A 12,506-nucleotide genomic window follows, 5' to 3' on the forward strand; every position below is an offset into this window, starting at 1 on the left:
TTAGTAACTACGAACTACTTTAATAATTACTCTTGTAGCATCATTATATTAGCTTTGTAATTGCATACTATTTGGAAGTGATCTTGTGTTATGACAGGAATAACCTTCTTGATTCCATTTGTGTAATAACAGTGTAATAACACAAGAGTTACCAAAAATACATAATTTATTCCACAGTAAACCTGCACAGGAAAGACAGTGAGTACATGTATTTGCGCATGCTGTACCCCAATAATTGAGTGAAACTGCATGTCCCACAATGCATTGCGCGGAAGAAGCATTGGGAAGAAGTGCTTCCGGGTTGAAAGGTTAACACGTCAAACCCACATGCTACAAAAACAAACGTGAATATTACGTTTATTCTAGTATTATTTTGTCCAACACAGCAAGAAAATGTCCAAAAAAACGAAAGACCTTTTGCAGATGGATCTGTATGGCTTACTTGGGATTGAAATCTCTGCGACAGCGAAAGAGGTTTGTGTCAACAAATTGCTTGATAGCTAGCTAGATGTTCTTAATACAAGCTGGTGAGCTGCTAGCTATCTGGCTTGCTGCCATTATTCTACTACTTAGGGGAGAGAGGGAGAGAGAGAGAGGGAGAGGGAGAGGGAGAGGGAGAGGGAGAGGGAGAGGGAGAGAGAGAGTGAGTGAGTGAGAGAGAGTGAAAGAGGGAGAGAGAGTGAGTGAGAGAGTGAGTGAGAGAGTGAAAGAGAGAGAGAGGGAGAGAGAGTGTGAGTGAGTGAGTGAAAGAGAGAGAGAGAGAGAGAGAGTGAAAGAGGGAGAGAGAGAGAGAGTGAGTGAGAGTGAAAGAGAGAGAGAGAGTGTGAGTGAGTGAGAGAGTGAAAGAGAGAGTGAGTGTGTGAGTGAGTGAAAGAGAGGGAGAGAGAGAGGGAGAGAGAGAACGAGAGTGTGTGAGTGTGTGAGAGAGAGAGAGAGAAGGAGAGAGAGAGAGAGAGAGAGAGAGGGGGAGAGAGAGAGAGAGAGCGAGAGAGAGAGGGGGGGAGAGAGAGAGAGAGAAGGAGAGAGAGAGAGTGCTAGTATTACTAGTTAAGTGAGCTGGTTGCTTTGGTGTACAGCACTAATTGGACTAATGATTATTGGTCCAGCAAGTATCCCGATTACTAGCCTACTTGACCAGCAAGCAAGCTGCTGTTATTGGTACGATTTGGCTAAATATAACTATTATTACAGCTAGTTATGTCTAGTCAGCTGACTGGTCCAACTAGTTATGCCTAGTCAGCTCACTGGTCCAAACGTCAGACACTTTATGTAGGGAGATAGATAGATCAGATGGAGTTCAGTCATTGTCACTGCTTGAATCACAATCAGCTATAGCAAATACCCTCAAATGGCCACTAAGTGGCAGTATAGCACCATCCATAATTATAAGGACTGGAAATTGTGTTATCTTTTTTTACTGTAACAGCAGGTGTAGCTTGTATGTCTTGTTTGGGCTATAACGCCAGTGAAGGGAAACTCCCGGTCACGGTACCAAATACAATTTAAGGGCTTTAAGGAATAAACCATACCACATAACTACTAGTGATAGTGCACTTGTATATTTAGGGGTCTGTGTGTCTGTTGATTGTCTGTAGGGCTGCTAAGAAACCTGATGACAAGCGAGGCAATTCATATGATTACTAAGTCAACATATTTGGGTCATATGTTCTTATGTTTGTAAATAAAATATGGCACAGTCATCTGCATGTTAAAAACGTATCAAGTTTGATTGCTTGCTCAAACACAAGGCTGCTCGAACCTAATTGAAACCGAATGTAGCCTGAACAACATTATTTATGTGCAGACATGGATATTGGGTTTGCTCTGGGAAGATTTCCCTCTCCTCTTCTCGTCCCATTTTCCCCAGCCGAAAGCCATCATCCATATAGGGGGATGCATGTGTGTCCCCAAAACCCAGCCATTTCTTCACGACCACCTCTTTGCAGAGTTTCCAGCTCCTAAAATCCGCAGGCCAGAGGGGAATTAACATTTCTGCCAAATGGAGGGAAGAAGTTAATTTCTTAATTGGATTTCAAAGTCTCATCCGCCCCAGAGGACCATGCCGGGGAAGTTAGCGGTTGCGGCTTGGGCAGAAAGAGTTACCCGCAGTGAGGGGCTGCCTGGGCTCTGTGAGGTCTGCTGATGGTCAGGGGAGATAGCGAGCCGCAGTGCGTACAGCCCGAACCGTGCCGCGCACACTGAGGGAGCTTCACCAGGCTAGAAACCCCCCCCCCCCCCAACTGGCGCAATCTTATGAAGACAGATGTCAGCGGATTAGCACCCCGAGCCTTCTTGGTCCCAGTTGTTTTTCGCCCACCGCTGCTCTACGGGGACTACTGCTGTTCATCATCGGGGAGGGAAATGAAAACTGGTCCAAGAGCATGTTGACGCGGGCATGGCCACAGCTTGTAAACCGTTTCCCTGACGTAGATCTGCTTCCTGCTGCCTCCTGATGGTTCGAATTAGGTCTGTTGTTATCTCTGGTATTGACATTCCTCTCGTTTTGGTGTTGCTGATAATATGGCCAAGCTTCGAAAGCTGCGGTTTAGCTCCGAAAAACCTGTGGTTTACGGACTTCACCGAGTGAGTCATTATCTGGAGATGCTTTGCTGTGAATCGCTGTGCAATGTCGTGTGGCGGGCCAACTGTCATTCTTCCGCTCCGTGCTCATGCATGATCAGTATGACTAAACCAGAGGGAGGTGTTGTTTGTTTTCCACAATTTTTTATTATTTTTGTAGGATTCTCTTTTTTAAACCATTTAGCAGATGCTTTTATCCAAAGTGAGTTCAGTGATTACAGGTGATGATGACAGTCTTACCTGGAGAGTTAGTGATTACAGGTGATGATGACAGTCTTACCTGGAGAGTTAGTGATTACAGGTGATGATGACAGTCACTGAGGTTTAAGTGCCTTACTCAAAGGCACACTAGTGGTGTTCCCAGGTGGGATTTGAACTCATGACCTTCTGATCACCAGTCTACCGGGGCAGCTGTGGCGCAGGAGGTAGTGTGAATGTGTGCGTGAATGGGTGAATGAGAGGCTATTGTAAAGTGCTTTGGAATAACCATTCACTTCATTTACCATTCACCATTTAACCCAACTATCACTATCCACTAGGCCACCACTACTGTCTGTCTACCTCACTGTCTGTCTGTCTGTCTACCCCACTGTCTGTCTGTCTACCTCACTGTCTGTCTACCTCTCTGTCTGTCTGTCTGTCTACTGTCTGTCTGCCTACCTCACTGTCTGTCTGTCTACCTCACTGTCTGTCTGTCTACCCCACTGTCTGTCTGGCTACCTCACTGTCTGTCTGTCTACCCCACTGTCTGTCTGTCTACCTCACTGTCTGTCTGTCTGTCTGTCTACCTCACTGTCTGTCTGTCTACCTCTCTGTCTGTCTGTCTACCTCACTGTCTGTCTGTCTACCTCACTGTCTGTCTACCTCACTGTCTGTCTGTCTCACTGTCTGTCTACCTCTCTGTCTGTCTGTCTACCCCACTGTCTGTCTGGCTACCTCACTGTCTGTCTGTCTACCCCACTGTCTGTCTGTCTACCTCACTGTCTGTCTACCTCTCTGTCTGTCTGTCTGGCTACCTCACTGTCTGTCTGTCTCACTGTCTGTCTGTCTACCTCACTGTCTGTCTGTCTCTCTGTCTGTCTGTCTACCCCACTGTCTGTCTGTCTGTCTACCTCACTGTCTGTCTGTCTGTCTACCCCACTGTCTGTCTGTCTGTCTACCTCACTATCTGTCTGCCTACCTTACTGTCTGTCTGTCTACCTCACTGTCTGTCTGTCTGTCTGTCTACATCACTGTCTGTCTGTCTACCTCACCGTCTGTCTGTCTGGCTCACTGTCTGTCTGTCTACCTCACTGTCTGTCTGTCTGGCTCACTGCTGTCTGGCTCACTATCTGTCTGTCTTACCTCACTGTCTGTCTGTCTCACTGTCTGTCTGACTACCTCACTGTCTGTCTGTCTCACTGTCTGTCTGTCTGGCTCACTGTCTGTCTGTCTCACTGTCTGTTTGTCTACCTCACTGTCTGTCTGTTTGTCTACCTCACTGTCTGTCTGTCTACCTCACTGTCTGTCTGTCTACCTCACTGTCTGTCTGTCTACCTCACTGTCTGTCTGTCTACCTCACCGTCTGTCTGTCTGGCTCACTGTCTGTCTGGCTCACTGTCTGTCTGTCTACCTCACTGTCTGTCTGTCTACTTCACTGTCTGTCTCACTGTCTGTCTGTCTGGCTACCTCACTGTCTGTCTGTCTCACTGTCTGTCTGGCTACCTCACTGTCTGTCTGGCTACCTCACTGTCTGTCTGTCTCACTGTCTGTCTGTCTACCTCACTGTCTGTCTGGCTACCTCACTGTCTGTCTGTCTCACTGTCTGTCTGGCTACCTCACTGTCTGTCTGTCTCACTGTCTGTCTGTCTGGCTACCTCAATGTCTGTCTGTCTCACTGTCTGTCTGGCTCACTGTCTGTCTGTCTACCTCACTGTCTGTCTGGCTACCTCACTGTCTGTCTGGCTACCTCACTGTCTGTCTGGCTACCTCACTGCAGCAGCCGTGGCTGAAACAGCTTGACTCGCTGTGGGAGCAGAGGGGTGGCGGGGGGGGGGGGGGGGGGTGGACGCGTACGCGTAGCGGTGAGAGACCTCCCTGCCTGGCCAGACGGCCTGCGTTTCCCTGAGCTGCTCTCCATGCAGAAGAAGAAGACGCTCTCCTCCGGCTGGGTGGCTTTCTCAGGCGGCGGCCCTTGGCCGGCCCCGCACGCTAACAGTATCACTGTCCCAAACAAATGTTCCTGTCAGGTCAGTTAGCCGCGCTCGGTGAGCGTCTGGGAAACTGAACCGCGATTACATCTTACATGCATGCACACACACACACACACACACACACACACACACACACACACACACACAAACACACACAGTCTCCTCCACTCTGTCCCGTCCCCGTCCCCCCCGCCATCCTCTTTTCCCCCTTTTCACTCTCTCTTTGTACCCCCCCCCCCCCTCTACTTACCTCCCTCCATCTCCCCGGGTTGCATGCTTTGCTTTTTCCTCCACGCTGATAATGTTCTAGAAATGCCAGATCACTGTAATTAAGGAGGATGGCCCCCATGGCATAGAGCAGGCAGCTAATCAGCCACCCATGTTGGGTCCTGCCGGGGCCTCGCTGTGGCTGTACTGGGGCCAGTTGTCAGCCTTGTAATAGGCACCACAGACCGGGGGTAATGAGGACAAGATGTGTGCTCGCAGTAACGACTGTGGCGGGCAGGCAGCGGGTGGCAGGCAGCGCAAGCCAGACTTCGCCAGCAGGCCCCAACCATTAGGCTACTGTACGGGATACAGTACCTCTGGTGACCTAGCTAGCCTAGCTGCTGCTGTATGGGGTACAGTACCTCTGGTGACCTAGCTAGCCATGCTACTGTAAGGGATACAGACAGTACTCTTGATGACATAGCTAGCCTGCGGAGGAGGAGGGAGGATAGATCCTAGCCCAGGCGTTAGGCTAGTGGGTCTTATGGTTCGCTGAGCCTGTTAAGAGATCTCTCCCTCTTATAATTGATTTAAGGTAGCCACTGTTGGAAAAAAGGGGGTCGTGAACTGTGGAGGAGCTTCGGGGGGGCGGGAGGGAGGGGGGGGGAGGGGGGGTTCCTGGCACTGGTCTGGGCGGGTGTAATGGAGCCCCAGTGACCCCCCACCGGGCCCGGCGCTATAAAACCCTGGAGGAGCTTCTACCTCTGCTTCAGCAGCGTTTGCACGCATTCATCAACATGAGCTGTTATTAGCGCAGAGGGACCTCTCTCACTCTCTCTCTCTCTCTCCCTACCGCTTTCTCTCTCTCTCTCTCTCTCTCCCTATCTCTCTCTCTCTCTCTCTCTATCTCGCACACACTCTCTCCTTACTGCTCTTTCTCTCCCTTCCTCGCTCTCTCTCTCCCTACTGCTCTCTCTCTCCCTTCCTCTCTCTGTCTCACACACACACACACTCTCTCCCTTCCTCTCTCTATCTCTCTCTCTCTCTCACATACTTTCTCTACCTTCCTCTCTCTCCCTCTCTCTTCCTCTCTCTCTCTCTCCATCTCTCTCTCTCTCCCTCCCACCTGTGCCCCTGAGCCTTGTAGCTCTCCAGGAGGTGAGAGTAAGGGCCTCTTTCTCCATGTTAGCCAGTTAAAGGGAGATGATGAGAGAGGGAGACTCTCCTTGGGATTCCACTTGACACGGTGGTGTTACAATTTAAAGTCTGGCTGCTTTTCACCAGGGCAGATTATTTGACGACAGGCTTCTCTGTCGTTTACTCACTTAGTCTCAACATCTGCCACGTTTTACGACAGACAAATGAGTCGTGTTTACCTACGTTAGCTGGAGGATGTGATGAAGGGATGAAGACCAGTTCACTGGGAGCTGAGGACAGGACACGAGCCGGCCTCTGGAGACACAGTGTGTTTCCCTGGGGCAGTGTCATGACAGATTTTGTCCGGGTGCCAAAATGTGTCCGGAAGATGTAATCATGTCTTTCGAAGGCTGAGGTAGAGACAGGTCGAGGTAGAGACAGGCTGAGGTAGAGGCAGTCTGAGGTAGAGACAGACTGAGGTAGAGAGGCAGACTGAGGTAGAGAGACAGACTGAGGTAGAGAGACAGACTGAGGTAGAGAGACAGACTGAGGTAGAGAGACAGGCTGAGGTAGAGAGACAGACTGAGGTAGAGAGACAGACTGAGGTAGAGACAGACTGAGGTAGAGAGACAGACTGAGATAGAGAGACAGACTGAGGTAGAGACAGACTGAGGTAGAGAGACAGACTGAGGTAGAGAGACAGACTGAGGTAGAGACAGACTGAGGTAGAGACAGACTGAGGTAGAGACAGACTGAGGTAGAGAGACAGACTGAGATAGAGAGACAGACTGAGGTAGAGACAGACTGAGGTAGAGAGACAGACTGAGATAGAGAGACAGGCTGAGGTAGAGAGACAGACTGAGATAGAGACAGACTGAGGTAGAGAGACAGACTGAGGTAGAGAGACAGACTGAGGTAGAGAGACAGACTGAGATAGAGACAGACTGAGGTAGAGACAGGCTGAGATAGAGACAGACTGAGATAGAGAGACAGACTGAGGTAGAGACAGACTGAGGTAGAGACAGACTGAGGTAGAGACAGACTGAGGTAGAGACAGGCTGAGGTGGAGACAGACTGAGGTGGAGAGACAGACTGAGATAGAGAGACAGACTGAGGTAGAGACAGACTGAGGTAGAGACAGACTGAGGTAGAGACAGACTGAGGTAGAGACAGACTGAGGTAGAGAGACAGACTGAGATAGAGAGACAGACTGAGGTAGAGAGACAGACTGAGATAGAGAGACAGACTGAGGTAGAGAGACAGACTGAGATAGAGAGACAGACTGAGGTAGAGAGACAGACTGAGATAGAGACAGGCTGAGGTAGAGACAGGCTGAGGTAGAGAGACAGACTGAGATAGAGAGACAGACTGAGGTAGAGAGACAGACTGAGGTAGAGAGACAGACTGAGGTAGAGAGACAGACTGAGGTAGAGAGACAGACTGAGGTAGAGACAGGCTGAGGTAGAGAGACAAGCTGATTTAGAGGCAGGCTGAGGTAGAGACAGGCTGAAGCAGGCTGAGGCGGTGCGTAACTCAGGAGTGATCCTGTCGCTGCCCAACAGGACATCTGCCGCTGTGCTGACTCACTGGCTGAGGCAATGTGCTAGCCATGTGCTGAAGGCAGGGAAAACAGATTACGAGAGGACGAGAGGAGGACGAGAGGAGAGGGGAGGGGTATCCAGGAGAGGAGAGGACGACAAGAAAGGAAGAACGGCCGAAGTGGGCAAGAGGCTGGAGAGTAAAAAAGGAAAGGAAAAGAAAGAAAAGAGGTAGTTGGTTCGTGACAGGAGGCTGGGGGGGTGAGAGAGCTTCTTCGTGGCAGTTGGCCCGCCTCCACAGCCTTGCGTGTTACCTCGTGTCTTTAGGAAGCTCTGCCGTGCCAAGCGCTAATGATGTTTAGGCCCCGGTGATTCCTCCCACTGGACAAAGGTCACAACGTTTGGAGAGATGCACACATGCACACACAACCCCCCCCCCCCCCCCCCTTCCCCTCCCCCCAACCAGGACATCAGACCATCGCCCGGGTCAATCCCAGACTTCCTCAGTGGAAACTCATCCCGGGTAGTTAAAATGTCTCCTCTTAACTCCTGATGCTTTACCACGTCCTCGTCACTTCACTAACAATCAGGAAGGAAGGAAGGAAGCCAGCCAGCCAGCCAGCCATCCAGCCACCCAGCCAGTCAGTCAGTCAGCCATCCAGCCAGTCAGTCACTCACTCAGGACTGGTTCTGTATGTTTTGGCACATCCCACCGATACAATAGTGCAAAACAACACACAGGGAAACGTTACATTTGCCAGAGGACAAATGGCGTCCAACGCATACCTTCCAGACGTGCTCCAGAAAGGACCTCCTGACTCCTCCTCCCCCCAGTCTGACAGGGCTGACAGACGCAGCTTAAGTGTGATTGATTGGCACCGAGAGGAGAGAGGAGAGGAGGTGAAAGCATGCAGAACATTGGCGGGGTGGCAGACGGCAGGTAAGGCCTGAGGCACAGCAGCGTGGTGTGAAATGCCCCGTGGAGAGTGCCGAGCGGCCCCTCAGAAAGCCCTCTGCCCCCCCCCCCCCCCCCACCCCTCCTCCGGAGGAGTAGACGTCGGCTAATGAAAGCCACGTTGCCGTTAACTGGCCCAGAAGGGCCGAGGAGAAACGCGGTTAACATTCCGCGGAACAACATAGAGTTAAAAAAAAAAGCCCCGAAAAAGACAGAGGAAGAAAGAAGCTGACTTGAAACCTCTGTTGAGATTACAATGCTCCAAAGAATTGTTTCTTTTCTTTCTTTCTTTTTTTTTTTCTTTTTTTTTTAAAATTTGTCCCTCTCATATTTTTTCAAATGTTTTGGATCCAGACCCAAGATATTAATGGCTGCCTTCCCAATTGTGTGATAGACAATGGTGTACTGTTTGCGTGTTATTGTAATACTTTTCTGCCTTAAGTGAAGTCTGTCTAATGCCCCTGCTGCCAACCCAGCCAGGCCACATTTATCCGGCAGATCTGGCTCCTCGTGGTCTTCTGGAATTCGATAAAAAAAAAGAAAGAAAGAAAGGTAGCTGTCTCACTACACAATAAACAAACAGGATTTGTTGTTGTATACGACACCACAGCACACAGTGCCTTCAGACTCTGCTGTGACCACATGGATTCGGAGCCTGTTTCTCAATCAACCGTGGACCATATTTCCACCGCCTGCAGTTTCATATCAAACGTGTACTGTTTTTCACCACGTCTCCATGGGAAGATCCGTTTTGTACACATTTCACTTTTCGCGCCAGTGATACCGTAAAAAAATAAATAAGCAGGGGAAACATATTTCAGAGGGAGATTCGAGGTGCCAAGATTCATACGGCGGTTTGGATTGTCAAGAAAAAACAAATCTTGATTTCTTAACAACACACGACAACAGAAAGAAAAAGTGATGCTTTCTTCCGTGAGTCATTCTGGCTTTCTCTGGTTTGATTTATCTCGCCTCTCTCTCTTTCTCTCTTTTGCAGATCAAGAAAGCGTATCGACAGAAAGCCTTGACGTGCCATCCGGACAAGAACCCGGACAACCCAGCAGCAGGTGAGGAACAGAAAGGCCCCAGGTCCACTGAAGGCCCAGTTTCAATTCGCTGCCTCCTCATCCACAGCAGGTACACCTCCAAGCTGTAGAGAGCAGGTATACATCATAGCCTAGAGCTTAGAGAGGCCGGCAATCGGAAGGTCGCTGGTTCGATCCCTGCCTCAGGAGATGGGAGATGCATGTGAGCTGATGACTGGAGGGTTGCTGGCATCATATCTAAGGTGCCTGCCACTGCCGTTGTGCCCTTGAGCAAGGCACTTAACCCCCTAATTGCTCCAGGGCCGCCGACTATGGCTGACCAAATACATTTTGTTGTACTCTGTGCAATGACCAAAAGGTGGAATCTATTCTAATCTAAAAACACCTGGCTCAGACCAACCCTGACCTTAACCCTAGACCAGATCCCTAACCCTAGACCAGAGCCCTAACCCAGAGTACCAGCCCCTCTGTGCAGCCACGCCAGAGTCTCCAGCCAGCATCTGTCCTCCACGGACCAGCTAACCATCACCTCCCCACAAGTCCCCTGACCACGGAGGACCAGCCAGACAGCACGACCGGCGCTTCCTCAGTCAGACCCCCCCAATCCCCCCCCAGGCCCCTCCGCTCTTTCCGTGGCCTGTCGCCAAGAAACATGTCAACAATCAGCCGCGGAAATTTCAATGTAATTCTTTGTCGGGGAGGGGGGGAGAAAAAAAGAAAAAAGAGAGGCACCTTTTTTGGAGGAAAAATAGTGGTCGCGAGGCAATGTTTTCGAGGGAGGTTTTTGCGGTTGCTGGATGCCTCGGACGATTCCTGATTAAGTCAAAAATGGGAAACGAGGGGGTAATAGGGGGGCCTGAGTGGAATAAAAAACGGCGGGTCGGTTTCCCAGAAATGAGAAGGAGATGGTGAGGACTCTCTGCAGTCTCCCTCACATGCACAGATTTAGCCGCTCACACGAGAGGGGAAGAGCCTTGGGACTGCAGACCCCCGAGGGGGGCGGGGAGCCGTCGGGGGGGAGGGGGGGGGGGGGGGGGTGACGAGGTGAGGTGGGGGTCACATTCCATCTCAACCCCCCCCCATCCCCCTTCCATCTCCCTCATTCCCTCGCATGCACACCGCCCCTGTGCTGTGTGACACTGTGCTTAGCTTAGCTTAGGCGGTGTGTGTTGGGCACTCCGGCATGGTTTCATTCAAGCCTATTACGTGTGTGGAGGTAACCTAACCCCCCGACCCCCTACCACCCCCACCCTCACCTCCACCCCCCCCCACCCCTCCACTTGGCCGTGCAGTCTCCTGAGTCCTGAGTTTGTGTGCTATAGGGTTCCTCACGGGGGAGTAAAAGTAGAGCCTCGTTAGAAGGGGGGGGGGGGGAAAACGACCCCCATAAGAGAGTGATTAAGCCGGAGCCGTAGAAGAGTGCGGTAGTGGGGGGGGTGGCGAAGGGGCGGCAGGGAAGGGGGGCTGGGGGGCTGGGGGGGGGGACGGGGGGGTTGAGGCGATGAGGAGGGGGGGGGGCTTGCATGGTACTGGTGATTGCCCCTGTGGCCCCCTCTGGGTGCTCTAATCGGAGATAGATTGAGAGGCCCGGGGGGGGGGGGGGGGGGGGTTTATATGGGGGAGGAAGTGGCGAGCGGGTCATTAGAGGAAGCCAGGGTTTCGTTTCGTGAGACTCCAGGCACCTTTTTTTTTCTTCTTTTTTTTTTACGCAGGATATGTCTCCATTTATGTGGGCTCCCTGGGTCCCGGCACGGCAGACACCCCGCAGAGCGCACGCTCCGCTCGCTCAGACGCCCCTTGTTTCCTGCCCTCCTCCACACGCACTGCCCCCCTGGTCTCCCCCCCCCCCTCTGGTCTCTCTCTCTCTCTATTCTCTCTCCCTCTCTCTCTAGTCTCTCTGTTCTCCCCCCTCTCTCTATTCTCTCTCTATTCTCTCTCCCTCTCTCTCTAGTCTCTCTGTTCTCCCCCCTCTCTCTATTCTCTCTCTATTCTCTCTCCCTCTCTCTCTCTATTTTCTCTCTCTCTCCCTCTCTCTCTAGTCTCTCTGTTCTCCCCCCTCTCTCTATTCTCTCTATTCTCTCCCCCTCTCTCTCTCCCTCTATTCTCTCTCTCTCTCCCTCTCTCTCTAGTCTCTCTGTTCTCCCCCTGCTCTCTATTCTCTCTCTCTCTATTCTCTCCCCCTCTCTCTCTCTCCCCCCCCCCCCCCTCGCCTCTCTCTCTTTAACCTCCCCTTCGCGTGTTAGGAGCTCACCAAGGTATCATTACCGAGGCTTTTCTTTTTGCATTGTTAACCTTTGTTCCACATTTTTACTGTTGTTCTTAAAGCTGACATTCGACAGATACGGTTTGGCCCCCCTCACCCCCGGCCTCAGCGTACTTGTGCGTCCTCTGCAGTGTGTATTATTATCTCCTAGTTATTGATATGACTCTGTTTTTGGACTCTTCCCTCCAGCTGACCTCTTTCACCAGCTGTCCCAGGCCCTAGAGGTGCTGACGGACGCTGCTGCCAGGGTAAGGTCCATTATACGCACACGTGCGTGCCCACATACACACACACGCATGCGCACACACGCACACACCTACGCACGCCTGCACACACACACACACACACACACACAAACAGGCACGCACACACACACAGACGTAAACACGCACGCACACACACTCACACATACACACACACACACACACTCACACACACACGTAGACACGCACACACGCACACACACACACACACACACGTAGACACACACATGCACACACACACACACACACGCACACACACACACATGCACACACACACACACACACACACACACACTCTAATTTCCAATCATATCCAACCATCCCC

At 51.3% G+C, this 12,506-nt stretch overlaps 1 protein-coding gene across 2 annotated transcripts in view; it reads left to right on the forward strand.

Annotated features, from left to right (window-relative positions):
- The first annotated feature begins 333 nt into the window (after window positions 1-333).
- dnajc17 (DnaJ (Hsp40) homolog, subfamily C, member 17) overlaps window positions 334-12,506 on the forward strand; it is a 49,608-nt gene continuing 37,435 nt past the window's right edge. For both annotated transcript variants that reach the window (XM_080533660.1, XM_080533661.1), the window contains exons 1-3: window positions 334-474; window positions 9,607-9,676; window positions 12,108-12,166. In XM_080533660.1, the coding sequence (XP_080389786.1) occupies window positions 394-474; window positions 9,607-9,676; window positions 12,108-12,166 (210 nt within the window). In that variant the 5' untranslated portion in view covers window positions 334-393. The remainder of the gene's footprint in view (window positions 475-9,606; window positions 9,677-12,107; window positions 12,167-12,506) is intronic.

Source organism: Nansenia antarctica (genome assembly GCF_963989245.1).
Source record: "Nansenia antarctica genome assembly, chromosome: 1".
In the NCBI taxonomy this organism is placed as follows: domain Eukaryota; kingdom Metazoa; phylum Chordata; class Actinopteri; order Argentiniformes; family Microstomatidae; genus Nansenia; species Nansenia antarctica.